The sequence below is a fragment of the Caloenas nicobarica genome, chromosome 2 (assembly GCF_036013445.1).
Source record: "Caloenas nicobarica isolate bCalNic1 chromosome 2, bCalNic1.hap1, whole genome shotgun sequence".
In the NCBI taxonomy this organism is placed as follows: Eukaryota; Metazoa; Chordata; class Aves; order Columbiformes; family Columbidae; genus Caloenas; species Caloenas nicobarica.
In genome coordinates, this window is record NC_088246.1 from 48,850,412 (window position 1) to 48,873,891 (window position 23,480).

Below are 23,480 nucleotides of genomic sequence, written 5' to 3' on the forward strand. Positions count from 1 at the left end.
GGGGAATACCTTCCAACCTAAGTACTAGAGGACATGAAGTGAAACTAGTGAAATCAAGGTTCACAACAAACACAAGAAGAAGTAGGATGCAATGGGATGCTTTCTCCTAATTTTTCCTAGGCTCTTGGTTATGCTTGCTGTTGCATCCTAGACTATATGTTCTATTGTCTGACCCACGCGCTGCTGCTCTTGTATTCTTACACTTTTTCAGAGTATGTTTTACAAATCTGACAGAAAAAAAAATGCCACTAATATTATCAAAAAATTCTGTATAACTCACATAACTGCACTTCGTAATTTAGATCCCACTTCCAATCAAACTTGAAAAGTCTCTTCATAGGAAAGGTGAATGTGTGATGACTCTACTTCCCGCAGCAGCTGAATAAATATATAATGCTATGGAGTTACACAGTAAACTCAGTTTACTAAATGAAGTTTTCAGCCTTATGGATTCCTTCCATGGGTTCAAATTTGACATCTCCAGAAAACTGTAGAAATACTTATTATAAACTATTAGTTTTCTAAAACTGTAAACAGAACATCACTATTTAAAAGAGAAAATCACTATACACTGAATAGTGTTGTAGATGATACTCAAAAACCTCGCATTACATGATTACAAATACTTGGAGCTCAAGAAGATGACTTTTTCCCTGGAATTGCTGATAAAGAACATAAGTATGAAGTAAAAAGGTGTGCTCAGTTTAAAAAAAGAAAAGTCTGTGGTGCACTACCATCAACAAAACATCCCCACAAAAATGAAACGATAATTAAATGGTAATTAAACTTAGGAGCTATGGAAGATTTAGAACAGATTTTGTATTTGTTAATCATTTGAGTCCTTTTGGCTTGTTTTCACTTCCTAAATTTCATGCCAATTCAGAGAGCTTGAGAAAATACATCACTGAAGACATTCTTACTCCTGCTTAAAAAGAAATTAAAACATTAATAGTTTTCTTGTAGCAGTGACCAACTGAGGATATAACTGAAGTCAGGTTTATGGGGAGAGCTAATAACTATTGTAACAGCTGATTTTGGAGAAAAAAAAAAAAACAAGCTATCAAGCATAAGGAACTTCTGCTTGTTCACTTTTTCCAACCATGCTCACTAACCAAAGTATAGAACTGTCTTGAGGGAAAGAGGACCTTTCCTTAAAAGCATTGTTCCTTCAAAGCAAACAGCTCTGCAAGACACAAATCATCAATAGGAACTGTTGCTCCACATAATACAAATGTAATGCATTGGAGTGTTGCACTATTATGCTTTTTTCCTCTCCCAAACCATATCCCCTTATTTTTTTAAGCAACAACATGTAAGAATCAGTCGAACACCTTCAGTTAATCAAAAAAAGGACAAGATAGTAGTTGATTACATCTCAGAGGGTAAGCAGGGTGGAAAGAAAAGCCACTGAGAACTTTGTATTCAGAAAGCTGACTCAGTTTTGCCCAGCTTCAAGTAATGTCAAATGCTCCCTTCTTGATTTTCCAAAACAAAGTCACTTACCTGAAAGAATGGATTTTGCACACAATTCATTGGGCATATGCTATAAGTTATCTTTGTGAAAATGAAAATAGATTTAAGAAGTATCATTGTGAAACTATTGCTAAAGAGGAAAAAACCCCACTAATTCGTGATTTGTCTGTTGAATCATCTTTTAAACCAGTGCAAATTGTAATCAAAATCAATTGTGAACTGCTTTTTGGCTACATGACTGAAAAGCCCACTGATGTTGCCACTCCAAACTCTTGGTTGAGATTTCTTTTGTTTTCTGTATCCTAATACAGAGCTGCTTACTACTGAATAGGTGAGATCATATTTACACAAATTAGCACAATCAGGTATTTCCTACAAGCTCAATAGGCACCACAATTTCATCACAAATGTGGTTCTTAGGTGAAAGGAGCAGAACAAATCCTCTAAGTAGAGCACCTAGAGGAAACTGGGTCAATTTGTCATTCTGCTATGGTTAAGCCATTGTCAAGTACTAAATTGCTCAACAGTTGAATTCAATGGGATTGAAGTGGGTTCTTAAATTTAAGCACCCAATTAACTGCTTTACTGAAAATAGGTCTTTCACTACAAATACCAGGGGAACAACACTTCTGACAGGAGGTTGCATGAGCAGCTCACAAAGTAATGCATACTTAGGTCAGATTTTAGCACTACTTTGCTATCATTTTCTTTTTTGGAGAGAAGGGTATTAGCTCTGTCTAATTTTCAGTCTCCCCAGGTTATCAACTGGCCTTACAGATTAATGAATCAAGTGGATAGGCAGCCCCCATCCCTGGTCCCCAGTACACCCAAACACATATTTTGCCTGCTTCTGCTTGCCCATCCCTACTGAGCCAGCTGTGGGAGTTACAGCACCAATAAACTTACCCTACAAAAGAGAAGTTTTAGCTTCATTAACCAGTTTGTTACAGAGGTCAGATGAGCCCTGCATCTGTTACAAGAGAAGAAGCAGGAACAAGCAGACTCTGTTGTGTTGGGACAACAGAAGCAGATATGTTATTAATAGCTTTGCTGTTCCCCACCACTGGGAGCCAGAGGCTGCTGCTGCAGTGAGCGGTTCAGCCTTTCCCCATGTGCAGCTGTGGGGATGAAAACCAACCAACTCTTCTGAGCAGCAGTTGCCTAGTGCTACTCTCTTATGGCCTCATGAACACTACAGCCAGGACAAGAGAGGCAGAGGAAATGGGACCCCCTAAGAGCCAGAACCACCTTCTTCAATGACAGTTTGTACTTATGTCATCCTGATGTAAGCAGGCATTTGCAACCTATCCCAGGGTGCTGATTCAGGAATGGGGCTGACTTAGGAAGCCACCCACCATCCATATTCATATCCATACCTAATGTATAGGAAGACTGAGGACATAGATTTAGGGAAACTGCTGGTCTGTGAGGTTCCTACTCACACGGCTTCCTCAAATTCAAGTGGAAGCAGCAGATAGTAGGGCCGCACAGAACATTGCAATGGTGAATTCATCAGGACTGAAAATCAAGGTGTGAGGGGGAATCCTAAACATGAATTATTTCACTGTTTGGTTCACCATGTAACATCATGAATAGCTAACTTTTGCAACAGAAAGGAGTCTGTGGGCAGCTGCAAACTCCTCCAACTGGAGGACAGATAACCAGGTAACAAAGCAGGGCCCTTGGGCTCTTGTGTCTTAAAAGCTCTGAAATGTATCCAAATTACATGCCTAATGTTTCCTAACAGCCCAAAATCAACTCCCTAAAGGCCCAAATTTTGAATATTTTCTTGGAAAAAATACAATGGCCAGATAAGCAATGAAATCATGACACTCAGCATCACCAAACAGACATCTTTACATGTGGCCCCTGAAAGCAGAGAGGCCAGCAGAAATTTCCTGGAGAGGGTCTTTGCTTTAGGTCGTATTTATTCCACATGTGAGTACCGAAAAAAGAATCATATTCGTACTAGAAGTATTTACTTGTTTCATTTAGCCTGTCCACACTTTTCCAGCTAGGTAATGCAGAGAGCTTGCATTCCTTCTGTTTCTTGAATTGTCCTTTTTGCTGCCTCCAAAGAGCCTCAGTCACAGATGATGCAGGGTCTAGTCCTTTACTGGGCATATCTTCACTAGCCAGGGAGAATGCAGACTGAGACCTCTGTGGGAATAAAAATCAAAAAGCATAATTTAAAAATAGAAATACTTCATTATCAAACTCTTTACCTTAATTAGTATGAGTATTCAGTTACCCATGGAAGTGTGGGATCTGCCAGAACCCAGAAACGGAATCTAATGTATTCAAAATAATTGTTTCAGCGCTAGATTGCTTATTTATGTGCATTTCTGATGCTACGCAAGGAAGCAGGAAATTGTTTGTACTACCACAGACCAGATGGAGAGAAATAATTAAGGTGAAGTTAGGAATGTGCTTGGTGAGGACTGATATCTAACTGTTTCAACTCAAGCTAGCCAGAAAGAGATCCCATTGTGGTGAGACATGATGATCTATTGTTGGCTCAACAGGCCATCTGGTGTAACGATTTGCAGAAATTAAAAATTAAAAAAAAGCAAACAAACAGCCTGTTCCCCAAAAATAGATGTGCAACTCAACTGATTTTAATGCAGAATTCTTTTGCTGGCTAGGACATACATATAACACAATATGCTGGGCAGTTTTATGCAGTCTTGCTAATCAAGTCAATATAGACTACAATCTACCTGTTTATAAGAAGGTCACATTTGAAGTCAAATGAGGTAAAATACTGTTGTGATTGTTAATGAGCCCTAACTACTACTGAGGGGAAGGTGCTTTCCTTTGGATCCACATAAATATATCATATATTTCAGTTTTGACTTAGGCACTGGGATCAGTTAGAGAAGTCTCAGTTAAATTTGGTCAGATTTTTAAAAAAAGTGAAAGCTGGCAGTGTCCTGCTGATTTCAGGAGAATTTACTCTTACAGGTCTGATAACATATGTAATTCTAGAAGCCAGGCTACAGCAGTTCGAGTCAAGTTTTAACATCTGGCTGACACTATTTTGCTGCAGCACGATTTTTTTTTCAATTAATAACTTTGCTTTTGATGACAGTATGTGCTTAGGCAGCTTGAATGGCAAAAGAGATCACTTTTTCAAATGACCATTAGCTTTTTTCCCCCATAACTTTTTACCTCTCAAAACCTCTGTCTTGGCCTTCATAACAAAGTCAGTAAAAGATGCCTGTACATGGCACGGTTTCATCAAGAAGTATTGCTTTCAAGTGGCTACTTTTCTGGCTGCACCTCCTCCCATCTGAAATGCTCCTGAGTAGGACCCGTGCACCATAGCAGAAGATTTAATTACCTGCCAGTCTTCCTATATCATTTGCTCAGCACTGTGACTTAATAAAAGATTCAGTAAAGAGAAACACAACCAAGCACCAGGGTTTAGTTTGGTTTCTGAACTCTGGAGGAAAACCCAGAATTACTGCCCTAGAATCAAGTATTTCCTGTAACTGCAATGACCGCATAACTTGGTTCATGCCATCCATGCAAAGACACAGGGTCCTAACACGATGTACTGGAGAGTTTCCTTTCCAATTCAGTGACATGAACTACTAACAACAAGCTCATAGTACTATGTAATTTTATTACAGGGAATCTTTCAGATAAGTCACTTTCACAAACCACCTATATTCAAGTGCATATTTAGGCTGTTTCAAACCTCAAACTAGATCTTCAACTTATCAAGATAATCTGAATTCTCCTTAACCCTGTAAAACGGTTAATAATTTAACAGAATACAGACAGGTACATAAATCATTTTGCTATAGGAATTTGCTCATTAACTTTGGTTTCATCCTGCCAGGATATATGGACAATATAAACAACTCTGCCACAAATTTGCTGCCTGAACTGTGACAAGTTTTAACTGCGCTGTGGCTCATTCTGTTGTAAGGCAAGAACTACTGAACTTCCCATCCTTACAATAAATTAGGTCGGGTTCACATCTGACATATCCTCTGATACTTTATATTAAAGTTGTTACATGTTGAAAGTAGCATGTTGTTGTGGCTGTCACTTTTTTCACAGTACCAAGAATATTCTTTTCCCATGTATATGGCAAACACAGAAAGATAAGAGATGCTGAAGAACACAGAAGAAGGAATATCCTACAGCTTAATCACTGGTATCTATTTTCCCTTAACAAACTGAATCATAAGAAGGAGAAGAAAAAAATATCAGGAAACAAGTAGTCTGTTTAATGATAACCCGGGCTCAAATAATGTACAGTTATTTCTCATAATGTAAAATCAGTAGGCTAGACAACTTTTCTGGTGTTTTGTTTAAATGGCAGCTTCTCGCCTGCCCACTCGCTGTTTCACAAACATCGCAGCGAAGGCTGCATCGCAGTGCTGGCAGGGGCTGGCTAATAAGCTCCAATTAAGAAGAATAAATAAAAGTAGAGGGTTAGGTTGGTTTTTATTCTGAAAGTTAGTTTTAGAGATAATGATGGACGGACAGCTAGTAAAATTGTGTCTTACAGAGACAAGTATGAGAAAAAGTGTAAATATTCATCCCTGATAGCAGTTTAACTCACTGGTGCAATCACAAGTAACCTCAATAACAATACAAAAAAGGGGCGTCAATAGCCCAGCCTAGTGGAGGAGAAGGACAGAAGCATATTCTGGCATAAGAACAAATCAGTCTACATTGGCATAAACGCAGCAATATTTTTCAGAGCATAAAAGCAAATGTTTGTCCAGAAGTTTCTCTCCAACCAATTACTTGGCCTAGCTGATGACTCCATCTGAAAAGCAAATGACTCAAGACTTCCTTTTGCTGCTTTTGCAATTAAAAGCAGACTGGAATGTTAGTTATTTAGCATGAGGTTACACAGCAAAAGATTTAATCTTGGTTGGCGTATTTGCGTCAACTTCAACCCAGCTGGCACCACTAACTCAACAGCCCTACAGCTATAGCAAGAGCTTCAGCATGGGCTACAAACCTCTGTAGAAGCCTGCCTGAGCTGCTGACTGCACTGCCACACTGCCTGGGGCAGGCAGCAGACGTCCGCTTTGCTGTGCTGCATTTGTGCCTCCCTTCCTCACTGAGACAACAGCCCATCTGTGGATCCACAGGGGACATTCTTCTCTTGTGGACATGTGCCTAGGAAGCTAAACACTGAACATAAGGGAGCAGGACTGAGAAGCCTACCTACAGGCTAGTGCTCCAGGTAGCTTTCCTGTGCATGGATGCAGCGAGGTCCTAGAGGTAAGGCCAGCTAACCCAATAGGCTCTTGGATGGGTTCGCATTGGAACAAGGGGTATAAACTGACCAAATGAAGGAGTCATAGCCTCGAGTCTTTACCAATTGCCTACAAACTTGGACAGCAACAAGATCTCAGGGCAGAAAAACCAATTCAGTCTATTTTCCAAAAGTATCCAAATAATACAGCAGCCTAAATGTGACTTTCAAAAGGAGGCAGGAACGTAGGAGCTTTGGTCCTCATGTCCTGATTTATAAAGACGTGAGAGGTTAAGACGACCCTTCCCTCCCAGCTAAAGCTACTGGCACTTTTTGTAGCCAGAAGTTCTCGTTCTTCAGCAAAAAAACCTCATCAGCCAGGTGCTAGTTTAGGTGTATTTATTTGCGATGAATTACAAGGCTGTGCTTTATGTTTGCAGTCAGACACTAAGGTACTGCAGCTGTTAGTTTTTGCAATGAATTAGTACATCAGCAGATGGCATTGCAACCAAATAGGTCATTTGCCATGTTCGCTGCACATTCTCCTACCTTGGAGGCTGCACACTGGATTGCTGTGCAGTAAAACAGAGCTTGCAAAATATAGTTACAGTATTGACAGGCATTTCCAAACGCTTTAGCTAGATGAGTTCCCCACCAAATCCTGCCTACTTGCATTTGCTGTGAGATTTTTGTTTCAAAAAGAAATTCCAGACACATTATCTTTATGAATGTCTCTCTATTTTTTTTTCTTCTTTTTAACCCTTCTTCAGGGGATTTCTGCTGCATAGTTATAATGTCTCGATACCAAGAACTTGGCCTTCGTTTTGTACTGGGCTAGTATTAAAAGGAATCATTTTTGCATGTACAGTCCTGTTTCACTGCTGGCCTTCAGGAAAAAAAAAAAGACAATGTGGTTTCTGAAGATTAAAGAAAGAAGAAGTGAATAAAAAGTCATCACATACAATGTCTCCTATTACTTAATAGACATATTCCATCTTCTGAGTGTCTATAACAACTTGCAACTTCATGTTTGTGAGGACTGAATAAATAAAAACAAAATAAGTAAACTAAAGCAAGAACTTTTTGTAAAAACCACTTGTGAACATTGAGTCTAAAGTTGACAATCTATAGGTTATTTACCTTTAATAACTGTCTTATACGTATGCATATTTTTTAGACAGATAATATACAGATTTTGTTCTACATTCTTCTGCAAAAGTTGAAAGAGTGTCATCAAATGGTAATTGCCCTTGCTTCTAAAGGGAAGCCAAAATAGTAATTCAAAACAGATCCCCAAAACAATGACTGAACTCTACAAAGGATATTCCAGATCATGCACGTTTTTCTCCTCACTTCCCTCCTGTTTCACCCTATTTCTTCAGTCTGCTTTAACTAGTAAAACTGCGGTTTATTCTGCACTTATTCAGAGCAGACAAAGGACTCTCCCAGCTTCGGAAGGGCCCAAGAGCCCCGGGTGCCACAGGATAAGGCAGCTGCAGGGTCCCCATGGCAGGAGCCCTTGCAGGCCCTGGGACCTCAGCACCGAGGCTGAGGGCAAGGAGGGCACCTCTGGATCTGGGCAGCAGAGTCCTGTGCTGGGCAAGCTCTGACCTGTGGGGCAGCTCTTAGTTCAGGCTTTGAAGACTACCTTGTGTATTCAGGGAAGCAGCCTAGAATTGACAGCACAAACACAGATGGTTTAAATGCAACCTTATCCGCTCTCTCTCCTCACCCGCAAATTCTACAGCTATGCTGCTGCAAGCAGTGCAGCAAAAACCCCTCGACCTCTTCTCATGTGTGCTCTGTGAATACAATCAATGCACAGACAGAACCAGCATGTCCAACCCACCTGAGCAAATACAGTAGCAATCCCTAAGCATCAACAGCTAAGGCATCCTCTGGTAAGTAAACGCCCACATCAGGAAGGAGACAGTGTGAGCTTGCAAACGTGACACTGCCACAGCCTGTTTATCCCTGGAAGTGATTTTTCGCTCTGCTCAAATGTATGCAGTCCAGACATTTAGCAGTGGGAGTGAAATACCAAGGGTTTCAAGCATCTGTTCCTTAGTTAATCTTGTATGTGGCAAAGTATCTGTTAACAACCCTATGGCTTCTGAGAAGTGGCAAGAACAGGCAGATGAATGGGAGATTTTCACACCCAATTGGAAAAAAATTCCCTTCTTCATGCCCTGACCTAAACCCTAGTTACGATATCTCAGTCATCAGGGCAAATCCTTGAATAGCAGGCTGGGAGAAAGCACAGACGACTGCAGGCTCTCCTGCAAAAGCCTTCGAGCATGTGTCCTTCCAGGGTCTGCCCAAGCTGGCTTGTTGCTCACTAGTGGCACAGACATAGCCCGGCCGTACTTTAGGTGGGTTTGACATCGTTCCGCAGACCTCTCAGGCAGCTGATCCTCTTAAAAGCATTGTTCATTTAAAAGGATTACAAAGATAATTCTCAGTTAACCAGGAATGGGTCCGTCAGCAGTATGAATGGTACAACTGTGTAATAATATGTGGAGCCACATCTGGGTGTGTGTTTATTCTGGTTCAATTTGGGATCCAGAGATAGGCTGCAAGGGAGAGAGGCAGGAGGTTATTCCCCAACAAACCCACTGCTGCTGAGTATGCAAGTAGCTCTACACATCACCACACAGAAGTTCAACTTACAGAGTTCGAGAGACTTTCTGTCCTCTCAAATAGTAAGCAGGTCTCACACATGAAAATGTTACTGCATTGGTTGCAAGAGATTTGTAACATAGTAACAAGGGATATTTAAATATTGGTTCCAGAAAATGAGTATAAACATCCTTTTATTGTACTTATGGGGCTAACGATTTAGGAAAGTACTAGCAGTATAAAATAGGATAGTTCAATCAATGTAATGGATTTATGTGAACGACTCTATAGAAGTTTGTGGTGAATCAATTGTTATGTGCTTTGACAGGAATAGAAGGCTGATGTACCCATTAAATTGTAATTTAAACAGCGCTTTACAGGTACCGTTGTTCACTGTATTTGTCACTGGTGAAGTTGCACCTTTAATGCTGTGTTCAGTTTTGGGTCCCTCACTACAAGAAAGACATTGAGGTGATGGAGAGCGCTGAGAGGAGGACAACAAAGCTGGTGAGGGGTCTGGAGCACAAGTCTTACGAGGAGCGGCTGAGGGAACTAAGGCTGTTTAGCCTGGAGAAAAGGAGGCTGAGGGGAAGCCTTATCACTGTCTGCAACTACCTGAAAGGAGGTTGTAGCATGGAGGGTGTTGGTCTCTTTCCCAGGTAACAAGCCATAGGACAAGAGGAAATGGCCTCAAGTTGTGCCAGGGGAGGTTTAGATCAGATATTAGGAAAAATTTCTTCATTGAAAGGATTGTCAAGCACTGGAATAGGCTGCCCAGGGAAGTGGTTAAGGGTGTTTAAAAGACACGTAGATGAGGTTCTTTGGGACATGGTTTAGTGGTGGACTCAGCTGTGTTAGGTTTACGGTTGGAGTTGATGATCTTGAAGATCTTTTCCATCCTAAAGAGTTCTATGATTATATCTAGCTGTTACTACTTCTCATGTGTTCCTCCATGCCCCATTCTTTTCACCTCCTCCTGAACTTGGAATATTCTACTACATCTCTTTAAAAAAAAACCAACAAAAAACAAACAGTGCAGACACTTCCCAGCTGTGTAACATCTTTCATTTGAAGACACTAACAGCTCAGTTAGTATCCTGGGATGATAGTATTACTGTATTATTTACAGATGAGAAAGCTGAGCAACAGCAAAGGCCAGATCCCTGTTCTGGTGTAGGGCAACATGATTCTAAGTTACTACTTGTATATTCCACTGAGAGAATAAATGTGTATAAAGGGGTAGGGGAAGGAGCTGAGCTGGCATTTTTATCTCAAGTCTAATTGCAGCCTCACACATAAACTTTTTTTTTTTTAAGAGAATACTCTTTACTGAACACGATTACTCTATTTTCATTAATTTATAGGTTTTTCAGTACCCCATGCAACCTTTCATGTCCCATTCTGACCCACGCCTACAAAGCTGTACTCAGCAGTGCACTCACCCATCAGAACAAATCACTGCATCTGCTACTCAAACACCCACTTGACAGAGGAGGCCTTCAGTGTTCTGTGTTTATTTGCTTCTTGCTGTGACAATATACACCCTGATTTAATCTAAAAATAAAGTAAGATTTGTCAGGCAGACTAGCTTTGAGCATCACAGGTTTTAAGTTAGACCTTAAAGCTTCGTGATACTCAGCATTGTATTAGGAAAGCATATTTTAAACAAAATAAAGCTGAAAGAACAACATATGATCTACATTCTTTTGAAAATAACAATATAGAATGATCAACCTTCTCTGCCTTTTCCCCTACTCCCTTTCATGTCTTAAAACCTGTCCTGGCTTGCTGGCAGTAATTGTAATTCAGCTGAATTTAGTGCTACATGGGCTTGATCATATATCTAGCATCCAAAACTGTCTTCTTGGATGTTTGTCAAGTGCATGAACAGTACTATGAAGCCAAGAATCAGTAATCTTCTGCTAAAGATACATCTCAAACAATTTCAAACTATACAAACAACTTTAAAAGGAAAAAGCTGTCATGTTTAGCCTTGCACTGATTATTTAGCCACCTGAAACCTTAAAAAGTGGTGCTAATTGCTGAGTCAGAATTGCAAGAGCAGCTGTATTCTGTCCTGCTGCAGTGGAAGCAGGGAAATTAATCAGAGTATTATGGACAGGGCCATCTTGATCTGAAATGCCGAAGTGTCACATTGCCAGGTAACTCCAGATCACTTCTGTAGTGAGACAATGTTACACCTGCAAACTCAGCACATGACAGCAAGATTTGTAACCTGCAAAGTAGGTAGAGAAAGCTGGAACTTCTCCTAATAAGTATGCATAAAAAAAGGCCCATTGTTTTCAAAAGTACCAAGTGATTTTTTCCATCTCAAATGTACTGCTCTTTCCCAGTCTGTGCAGAGAAGATGGTGCTGCAGTTGGCTGCTTCTGGAAGGCAACAAGACAGTAAAGAACCCATCAGGATCCAGCTGATGGGCTCCTGGATAAATGCACGCTTGCCTCACTGGAAGTAGGTCCCAGCAACACACGCTGTGCAACCTTCTGATTCCAGCTCATGTATGAAAACTAAAAGCTCCATCTTCCCTATGATGTGCTGGATTTATTAATTAAATATAAATATGATGTTTCTGACACAGAGCTGTTGACAGGTAAGAACCCATGTCACCTGGCATCAACTTCTTACACTGCTATGCCTCTCTCATCTGAAGCAGTTCTCCTGTGGTGTTGTGTGACTGCTAAACAGGATTCCTCCTCAAAAAGGTTTTATTCAAATATTTGCTCGGGACAAACCTAAAAGGGGTAGAGCACCTGCAAAACCTCTGGAGATTTCCAAAGCAGTGTTGGACCTCAGGCTTGTGGAACCTTCTCTTTGAAACAAATCAAAGGCAAAAAACCCCAAAAACAAAACCAAAAAATCTGTCAGTATACTGTGGACCTTATAATTAGCTTAACCAGTAAACTTCTGCCTCCCCTGAGGTGCATCGTAATGTGTATTTAATGAAATCCTCCTTTTCCCTATATCCCTAGCTGTTTTATATACTATAAATTATGGATGAGCTTCTGTTTACATATGCGATCTTTCAGCTGTAAAATAAAGACCACTAATACAGCACTTAGAACACACTAGGATGCCTGCACTCCATCAATGTTTAAATGGGTAAAATATGTCATCTGGTCATTTGCTCTCACTGGCAGTGATGTATGGGAGGGAAATGGACTGAGCGAACAGGGGAGCATCCACCCATTGCCCTAAACTCCTCCCATTCCAACATTGCACAGCCTTTGCTTACTGGTAATCAGAAACAGATGGTGCCATCCATCTCTTTTTATGAGATAGGGAAATAAAATACCCAGCCCTGTATCACTATTTTTAGCATGGGCAAAGGATGTCAAAAAAATGTAAGAGGAAAAAAAGAAAAAGACAGTATCATAGCTACTACCACACCATAGTACTGCAGTTAAACAATCTATAATATATTTCAAGGAGATACCGTGTGTGTGTGTGTGTGTGTGTGTGTGTGCGTGAGTTCCTTAACATGCATGGATTTTGCTCCCATCAAGCAGATCTCACACAGTTAGTCTCTGGGCACTGTGCTGTCCCTAGCTTACACACCTCAAGTCCTCTGCACACAGCAAGGAGGCAGTTTAGTAGGGGGGTAACGCAGGGCTTTCCAAGCCCACTGGAAGTTTCGGGCTGATACAAAGGATCTGCACACAAATAGCTGCCACTGAACTAAAAATCGCTTGGCAAGTATAGCCAAAGAGTCATACCTGGGCTTGTTACAGCTTCCCCCATGTTATTAGCAAGTGACTTTGGTAATAAAATGCAATGCAATGGTAGACATGGGTTTCTAAAGGCCAGTGTTACAGCATGCAACTGCCCTAGGTAACTGTATGTTACTAGCTTTATTGCAACAGTGAAACTGCATGTATTATCTTCTACACAGAAGACAAATAAAAATATTTGCTCTAACATAAATTTTCAGTTCTAAACTACAAAATCCTTAACTGCCTTAAGATTTGATATCCCTACCTCCCTTTCCTCTGCATGTCTGTCCTTCTGTTCATCATGCTGCTTCTTCCCTTTTTTTTAATATATCCTGCTTCTGCTTGCTTCAAGTACTAACTTGTTTGCCAGGTAACAAAGGAAGTCTTAAACAGAGGAAGCTCTACTTAAATAATCCTTATTGGGAAACAGGTTCACATATGTTACTCTAATCCAGTAATAGTCAACTTGGGTAGCTTTAACAGAAAAAAAAAGCACTTTTTTTTTTGCTTTCTTTAGTGGTGTTGTGGCCACCTAATCCATCTACAAAAAAACCTTGGATATACTAGGAACATCTGCCCTAATAAATCTGTTGCCAGAGCTCCCTTGTTAGCTGTGGCATGTGTTAATAATAAAGGAGTTTTATCATTATAGGCAGATCTCTGCTCAAATTAAGCCAACACAGCTCAATGGTAGGATGTGTACACAAGTCACATGAGGATTTGCTGTTACAAGCTTGGACTCAAGAATTCCAAAATCCACCTGGGAAGGAGTAAGGAGCTCTGCCTAGAAATGGCATATGGCCACAGGGCCTTTCTGTCAGCTTCTGTAGAAGCTAGGTTTTGTTTTGGAAAGAAAAAGATATTGTAAGTCTTTTAGCAGAAAAGGTAACTTTCTCAAATGATATACAGAGGAGAAACTGAGGAAGTGTAGTCTTCCAAATCTGCTGATAGATGCATGCTTACCATTTGTAGCTGAATTAAGGCAAAGTAAGCTCAGGAAAAGGATTTTCGGTTGTTCCACAGTTGTTGATGAGAGTCAAGCAGGTTGTAACAGCTCTACGTTTGCTCTGCACAAATTGCCTTTAAGTACATTTTCCAGTAGACCCTTTGTTAGAGCTTCCATGGCTTTATTTCTGCTAGCCTCATAGGCTGACATAACCACAACTATATTAGCTATGGGAACAACTGGAGCTGTGCTACCTTTCCAAGGGTGTCTCGTGATATTAAGAAAGCTCTCCTCTACTCAAAGCAAAGCAAAATCAAACACGTGCACTTCAAATGGCAAAACAATAAAACAACCCTAGTGAACCAAAAGGTAGAAACAATTTATGGGAGGGGTGAGAGAATCCAGACCAGATGGCCAAATTCATTTGTGTTCCTTAATGCACTGCGGGAAAACAATTGGACCAAATGGTGACAAAGGTGATGAAAGACTCTGTAAAGAGGTAGAAAGTCCTTATAAAGCACTATACATATCTGGATCTCTAGTACTGACTGTTGGCTACAGAAGTTTTAAAGCTGTTTGTCATGGCTTTTCTCACCTTAGCATGACATTTCTGCTACTCCAGTATTTTCCACAAAACCTACTATTTCTCAAACCATTGAGCCTCCCTCTGGCTAAAATCTGGGACTCAAACTTGCTACTTCAGAACAGAATTTCAAAATGTGTTGAGTTCAAGCTTAACTCTCCAAATGCAGAAGAACAACAGGATTCTGGTGTAGGAACTGAGGATTTGAACTGCATGTTCCTCCAGGTCCTGTCCTTGAAGTCCAGAAAGAAATCTCAGCTGAGTCAGACACAAAATTAACTGTGCCTCTCCTGGCACTTATGTTCCACAAGCAACATGCCTAGGAGCTACAGTGCAATGTGCTTAAACACACTCACCCTGACTTGTGATTGCTTGGTTAACAGCAGCAGCTTAAAGGCATTGCTCCTTTAATCTAGAAATACGTGGGGTACAAGAATGTGAGTCTGGATCTTAGCAATCCTGGCCCACAGTCTTATACTCCGGCATAAATCTGTTTTCACTGGCAGTGTCAGCTAGCAAACTTAGCTGGGAACTAAGGCACAGCGCGTGTTCAATTCTGGTGGTTCTGCTCAGTGGGGAGAGGTGGTTACTGGTGCCAGCAGCAGGACACTTGGGAGCAGCGGTTTAAACCACTGTATCAAAATGCGCTGGAACTCATCTGTCACTGTCTTCCCTCTCTGGTTGTGACACAGCCTATCCAAGCCTATAGCTTATTTTCACTACTTTTCCCTTGCTGCTCTTCTTAAAATCTTACTAATGCAGTTTGTCAGATTTTCTTCAGCTTTATAGCAGGAGTTAAAGACATTGTGCTGAGGAATAAGCAAAAGAAGGAGGAAATACTCTTTAGAGTAAGACATAAATGGTGCTCTATGGTTGGGTTTACTTTTTTGTTGTTGGTGGTGGCTGTTTTCTTTAAGATGGCTAAGGAGAAAAAACCATTATAAAAATCTAACATTGTAAAAAAAGTAAATATGACATTCAGCAAAAATCCAAATAAAAGCTAAGTGAGCATAAAAACTGTTTTAAGGAATAAACACTCAGGCATTGAGTCCTGTTAGCATTCAAATCAAGCAGCAAGACCGCTCATATCACAAACTCAGTCCTCCCCAACACACTTACCAATACAACACAATGTCTGTGATGTACTGCCATGGCCCATGATGTGCGAGGAAAGCATGCAACTGAGTGACAGTTTTTGAACCAGGAACAGGTTTAATACTTGTTCTCTGTAAGTCTCTATGTACTGTTCCAGGCAGTAAGTATCTGTATCCATTACCTCAGTGTTCCAGTTTAGTGCAGCAGAAAACATCACTAGTTGTGCTAAGCCACTTACCCACAATGTGTAGGACCCCCTGCGGCTCCCTGGGAAAGTCAGCATGCTCTGATCTGAGACAGCAACAGACGCCAGGCCACTGCTCCTGGATGGTGGCCATTCAAAGTCAGCCTCGGCCTGCTCAGCTTTGCTTTTCTGCTTCTTTATAATCTGTAAAGTGGGGGACAGGTGATGGGAGGGGAGAAAATAAAAGTGCTTAGAAAATACTGTCTGAACTGTATGGAGAAAAACTGCATTAACTGTCTCAAGGCAAACTGCCAAGGAAGAAGATTTGACTTTCCCTTTGCTTCAGCTCCAGTTCATGTAAGGATGATTCTGACAACCTGTATGCATTTCTTCTCATCTGAAGTCATACTGCTTGCAAGCACATAAGCGTCAATACAATAAATCATAATCACTGCCTATAGGAACATCAGAGATGAACTAAATAAACATCGAAACCTGTTCCTGCAGTAACACTTTAAACATTAGCACCATCTAACTGTCAAGTATTTGCTCAGACAAGAATTTTGCAAAGAAACATAAAATACTAGATATGAGGGGAATTTCAAAGGTTCCTATGGCATCTAGACACACTTCTAGTGAAAACAAAGTAGTCTTAGGTGTCTAGGCACCATTTTTAGTTTTGAAAATCTACACTGTCTTAAGAGAGAGAAGATCATATAGGGTACCTGTCTTCCTACACTGACAGATTATAACCTGCTACACTTCATTTCCACAACTTTTCTGACTCCAGTTTAAAATACCTACAGAATATTATTCTGTGGCATAAAATATCTTGTTAGGCAGCTTTTGACAAAAGTGGTAGCAATCCAAGTTTGGCTGAGACAGGCTCAGGACTACCAAAAACCCGATAAGCAGAGTCAATCTTCTAACATCCCCATTAAAAAAAGAAGGCATGTTATTTTCTATTGAGCTGCTGCTTTTCTGGCTTTTCTTGATAGCCTTATAAACAAGATGTTCCTCTTCTGTGGTGTGATCCATAAATTGTTAAATGTCAGATCCCATACACCGATATGGCAATTAGCTTAGTTCATTTGGGGTTCACTAACTTAGCAAAGTGTTTTCTCCACTGATCAAGGGAGCTCAACAACACTGTTCATGCTTGTCCTGCCTGGCTCCAGACTGTTCAGACAAACTCAAGGGGTATTTATTCCCACTAGCCCTCCATTTTGGTGCTGCATCAGTGCCAGCTGTGAGCTTTGCAGGGAGAAGAACGAGCTTTCTGGAAAAAGCCACCAAAATCAGACACACAAAGGGTTCTGTGGTTTTTTGGGTGTCTCTCTCATGGCATCATTAACTGAATACTGTTTTCATTATTGACGTTTTCTTTGCATGTACTGCAGATGTAGGGTTCTGTAGGGTTGGTGTGGTCAAGAGCCACCCTTCTTTATGTTGGAAAACTTTGTGCCTTTTGGGAAGTGAAGTATAGATGTAAAATTCCACCAAGCAGGGGTCTCCTCTTCCAAGCAAGTACATCACAGACCTGAGGGAGAGGCACCTCTCAGCTCCAAGGGTGTAGGCCATCAGTTTAGGCACTGGATTAAGTTTATTTATAGATTGATCTCTCTGTCTGATGTAGCTGATTAAGGCTATATTGTGATAGTTGAAGTTGCAACTTGTCATTTACTGTGTACTTTCTAGATTGGTGTCATCCTTTTTGCTGTTAGCAGGGTCGAAGCTCACCAGGCTAAAAGATTGTGTTTTGGCTATTAAACAAGCTAGGGAAAAAATGCTTGCCATACCTTCTGCACGATGGTTGTGGCCAGCTCTTCTATGAGGTCCTCCTTGTGTTCCTGCAAGTAACAAGCCTCGTTCTGCTTGTCCTGCGTGAAAACAGATACCTGTAGCTGCTATAATCACATAAAAACAGACTTTCCACAGAAGTGGTATAGATCAGGAAATGGGTCATATGCCCTGTTGGCACTGTGGGAAGAAATGACAGGTACTTATATTGCATATCACCTTTTGAAATGCAACATGTGTCTTGGATACAAGTCATAAAAAACACACCCATTTCTTTAGGTATGGCATGAGACAGCTACTACTTTATGTCTTCTTCCGTATCTACTTGTTCATGTACCACTATCCACATTAAAAGAAAAACAGTTGTTTTATTTAAATTAACACATTTTTTTTAAATGTTACCAGGCTGTCACTGTAGGTCTCTGCCTTAGAAATAGCTTCTTCCACTGCTTCCTCTGCAACACGTAAGGCCACAGCAAGGGTATCCATCATGCTGTGTCCTAGGTGAAGAATAAGATAAAACCACCATGTTCTTTATATACATACATACATACATTTTGCATTATTAACTTCAAAATTCAGACTTATATTCTGGACATATATTCAAATCTTGAGTTGTTCATGACAAAGTTTATTTCCTCAATCCATAATTATACATAGTAAAATAAAAACCTTAAGACAGAAATTTGTCTTGATTTCTATGTCTCTTCTTAAATAATAAATACAATAAACCACAGTATTTCTATGCTGCTGATTTTAGAATCCAGCAAAATAGGAAGAAATCATGGGAAGAAAGTCTGTAAACTTCCTACAAACACCAACAGGATACAAAAAAGGGAGTGAAAAAAATACATGAGCATACGAAAGGAATCAGAAAGAAGTAACAAAAACTGAACATCGAGAAAATCACACTACAATAAGCATGTATTAGCTGTACTACTGAAGCAAAATATTCCAGCATGGTACAGAAAGGATTTTTAGTATCTTCCTAAATGTTTCGGCTAAAAGATTGTTGGATCTGCAGACAAGACTTACCAGCCCTCTAGGCTATTTGTCCAGTAATTCAAAGTATAAGGCCTGTGTTTTAATCAAAAGAGGTTTTAGCAGCATACCTTCTGTCTGTCGGTAGAATGTAGAGTCACTGCCACAAATGCTTCCTTCATTTTCAAAGCTTCCTTCAAAAAAATCTCCTTCTGCTCAAAAAAGACAGTACCGCATGTTAGTATAAGAAGTGCCCATTAAAAGTAGAGGTGTTGTTAGATTAGAATGTTCACTTAAGATACAGTGGCACAGCATACAAAGAGGGATAACTGGAACATTCCTCCTACCTTGTGTATAAACCATGATTGCAGCAGCTTTTGTACAAAATGTACTTTTATAGGAAAGACCTCGTGTTTGTTTTGGATGAAGAAAACTATTTGTATAGTAAAAGAGAGAAAGAAGCTACTAGGTATAAAACTTACACGGTAGAAGTTAAACACAGGGAATTTGCCTTTAATATGACATTTGGGGTTGAAATAGATTCTACATTTTAAAGGGCAACGCTGTATAAATAAGCCAAAGCCCAGAGATGTACACTAGTATTTGTCTTCAAAGGGAACAAAAGGTTTATGTAATAGTCACACGGAGAGTAGAAGAAAGTTAGCGATGACATTTAGACTCAAAGGCCTTCCTTAGGAAGGTCTCACAGAGCGCACACATGACACTGCAGCTCCTCACTGCACTGTTCACACTTCCATCTGAGGACAAGTTCAGCGCGACTACGGCTTAAGTAAAGACAAGACATCACAGTGAAGTTCTGAAGGATCCATCCCCACAGTTTTTAATTCCACTGCCCCACTTCTGCCCTCACTGACATGGATTTTCTTGTTTTCATACATATTGTTCTCAACTGTTAAGGAACCTTCTCTAGAAAAAATGAATTTGATACAGAGAAAGCAAAAAGACTAATAAACCAGAATTTAATGCATAGGTTGCTTCCCCCTAGAAGGTTTTATGCCAACATTCATAAGAAACACCTAAAATTTTCACAAAGGACTAGACAGTCCACTAATCATAATATATAATTTCAGACAAAGACAAAGTAAAGACTACAGAAAAAATATAGCCTTTTTACAACTTTCAAAAGAATTACATTAGGGAAGTATCTGGTCCAATAAAACCAATGAAATTTCAAACATGCAGCTAGCTGTGTTTTGAGAAATTTGCTAAAGTTACCAGTATGACACCAAACGCCACTATTTTAAATCTCCAATTACTCTTCTTATGGGGTGATGCATTGTAACACCATAGTTAAGGGAGATTTTTGTCTCTTCATCTAAAAGGTTGATGTTAATACTCAATCAGCATCTTCTAACCATTTATCAACATCAGTACAAAAATAAGATGTGGCCAGTTTCAGATCCTCGAGCATGCAAAACTCTTAAGTGAGGACAATCTAAGTTTTGGTCAGCTTGGATACTGAATGTATCCCACATTAATCAAGTTTTACTTCAAACACCACAAAATGTGCTCCAAGGCTAAATGTTGAATGCAGAACTATTTTCTCATTCATTAACTACTCAGAATTGTGAAAAATTTTGGAATGCAGGCTGCGACTTACTGCAATTTACTTTATAGGCCGAAGATAAAAGTGCTTTTGTATCACTGGCATAATTAAGATTAAATATTCTTTGAAGTCTGAAACAGCTCTCCAGACACTTCACCTCTTTTTTCTCTCCACTGAGGTATTTCTTTTTCTTTTTTTTTTAAATAGCCTTAAAAAACTTTTTAAAAATCATCTCAGAACTTCCATTGTCTCAGCTTGTATATAAGCTAATAAGAAATCAACACAGCTGTCCTTACCTACTACATCAGGACAAACTCCACTCTCCAGTCTATGCTTCCTGTATAAGTTCTTCAGAACTTTGGCACTTCCAAAACACTTAAAGCGGCTTTTGACGTTATTATAGTACCAGTCCAGAGACTGGGTCCTTAGGAGCCTAAAACAGAAAAATAAACAACATATTTGGAATTACTCTGCAACAAATAAACAGTTTACCACCTTTTTATGCAAAAATGGATATTTTAGGCCTTGGAGCATAAACATATTAATTTCCGAATACTTCTTTACTGTTGGTACTTTGCATGTCTGGTATATTGAGGGGGAAAAAAAAAGGTAACCCATAAGCAAATATCTGCTTCCCAGTACTCAACCTTTTATTTGGGTTTGCGACTACCAGGGGAGGTGCTCTTGTCTTTTACACTAAAATGCCAACACTTCTGAAAAATATAAACAAGCTTTTGAGCAGCACAGGAAGGTTTTAAAAATAGCCCCTATTTACACAGATTTACAGATAGGGTAAGAACATTAGCCCATTAGTGCACCGCAAAAAAAAACCCCAAACACTGTCATAAAAATATATCACTGCTTTTATTATATCTGGGGAAACCATTAGAGTAAACAAAGCCTAATTGGTTTTTTAAAACTGAGGTCATGGGTGAAAACCAAAATAAAATTAAAGCCCCACTGTAACCTTTAGATTTTCCTTCAGGGACTCTGGACTTTTCTTTATAAAGTGCAAAGCAAGTGACAATCCACAATTTTTGTTTAACACACACCATTTCATACGCAAATAAAATCTCACTTATTGAGAGGCTAGCAATGTGGTTCTCACTGGGTACTGAACCTTGGGAGAAACTCAATAACAAAAAAAATAAGCTGAGCCTGAGGTTTCAACTAAATGCTTCCAGTTTAGCTCCAGATTTTTTTGAGTTTCAGTATGTTGCTGAAACTGAATATCCACTTCATGTAAAGAAGAACATCATGATATAGTCCACTTCTCTGTCACCACTGGAAAGTGTTTAGTAGCAAACATCAGCAGTGGGAAATTAAAAATAAAAATCAATGAGGCCTATCGTATTGAAACTGTGAACTCTTACAGTTACATTAGCTGCTCTACTGAAGACAAGAAAAAGCACAGAATGGAAAAGCAGCATATTTTTTCTGTATGCTGTGTCAGCAATTAGATGCAGGAGAGATGTTTACAGATAATGTAAGAATATTAGTCCTTTACTGTCTGTTTGCACAGTAATATCCCAAGCCTAACCATGGTTCCCAGAAAGCTGAGTAGTTCCAATATTCACCATTCTACAAATATCACTAACATGTGACAAGGGCAAAAATCCTTTTTTTCTGGAAAATGTCCTTATACACACTGCACAGATGACTGACATCTCATGAAGCACAAGTGGCTGGTGATAGAGCACGAGCAATGGGAAGCATGCCTAAGTCTGTCTGTGAAGCAGAAGATTTTTGAATGCCTATAAAGTTGCCACCAAGAAATCTGTTATGATGCCTGTCCAAGTCCTGACCCACTGACCAGGGCTTGGCTGCTGGCACAGTGACGAATCTGTGAATGGAGGCAAATTTCTCCCTCAAACCTGCAATTCTTCACTGTTGTTAGACACCTGCCTTCTTTGTGGGCTGGAACCCTTTGCTCTCATGGAAACTGTATCAGAAAGGAACAAACACTATGTCTTCTGCTTGCTGAATTTGATTCACTTCTGTCCACTGAGTTTCTACAGAGGCTGGGAGTGTGAGATTTCAGTCAATAGCATGGAGCCACAATTGTTGTGATGGATAAAACTAAGTCTGCATGACTGGGTTGGAAGCAGGAGGTTATTGGCCAGGAAGGATGCTCTTCTGCCAGTAAACACAGTGTTCTCCACACTGCCCACAAAATAATTATCATAGCACTATTACCGCTGGCAGACTCACCGCACTGGGAATCCTCAGATATGTTGCTTTAGTGTTTTCAAGACCCCACCAACTACCTTAGCACATTTACCAGGTAACCTCAGCTCCACTGGCTCAAAACTTGTCATCTTCTTGGAAGCCAAGCAGACCCAGTTCTTAATATTCAGACTGAGTGATAAGGTATCAAAAGCAGAAAGTCACTCATGTCATCGCACAAACTGTATGAGTTGAGATAGCCAGTTATGAATGCTGACCTGGCAACTTGGGAAAAATGAGAGGTGAGACCTATTGCAAGTCTGCTTCCCCATCTTTTTCCCCATCTTACCATGTTTCTTTGGGTCTGGTCAACACTGTTTCTGCATAAACAGAAAGCGAACAGCACTGATTTTTTAATGAGGCGAGACATTGCTTTGCAACGAACAGAGTTTTAGAGATCGACTTCGTATTTGTAATGATAACATTTTCCGTATGTGAATTTTGGTAGAGTCAAAAGGATAGGAGATTATATATCTCAAAGCAACAATGAAAGAAGAGATGCTTGCCTCTTTGCACTAGCTTATTTGGTATAAACCCAAGGACTGGGATTTTTTTTTTTAAATTCCTCGTTACTGCAGGATTAACATTTTGCGAGTAATCTAATCATCTCATGTTTCTCTCCTATGTGTTGGAGAGCTACTGACTCCAAATCTATGCCTCTGTCCTGCACACATTTTATAGCAGATTACAATGCCTCCTCTAAAGCTTTTCAGCCTCTTAACATTCAAGTAAGTCACAATGTCCCTGCAGATTCTTCCTGGGGAGAAAGGATTTGGAGAAGAGAGTATTTCTTTTATAGATATGAAAATAAAGAATCCACTCAAAAGAGAAGTAAGAGCATTTTCGCTTTATATCAAAATCCTTTAATGTTGACCTGCATTTTAAAGCTGTATTCTGCAAAAGCAGTCCATAAGTCCAGAATAACGAAATACTCTGACAGAGCTAGCATTAAATTGCTAAAATGAAACACTTTCCTTATTACATCTAATAGAAAGTGTGCAAGATCTCTCCATAAAATGAAAGTTCACACTCAAGGAATAAGTTGTAT

General features: G+C 39.9%; 1 protein-coding gene across 3 annotated transcripts in view; it reads right to left on the minus strand.

Moving 5' to 3' along the window:
- MYRIP (myosin VIIA and Rab interacting protein) overlaps positions 1–23,480 on the minus strand; it is a 213,899-nt gene that overhangs the window by 33,727 nt on the left and 156,692 nt on the right. For all 3 annotated transcript variants that reach the window (XM_065628380.1, XM_065628378.1, XM_065628379.1), the window contains exons 4-9: positions 20,503–20,639; positions 18,771–18,851; positions 18,061–18,158; positions 17,658–17,738; positions 15,913–16,062; positions 3,456–3,633 (exon numbers count right to left, since the gene is read on the minus strand). In XM_065628380.1, the coding sequence (XP_065484452.1) occupies positions 3,456–3,633; positions 15,913–16,062; positions 17,658–17,738; positions 18,061–18,158; positions 18,771–18,851; positions 20,503–20,639 (725 nt within the window). The remainder of the gene's footprint in view (positions 1–3,455; positions 3,634–15,912; positions 16,063–17,657; positions 17,739–18,060; positions 18,159–18,770; positions 18,852–20,502; positions 20,640–23,480) is intronic.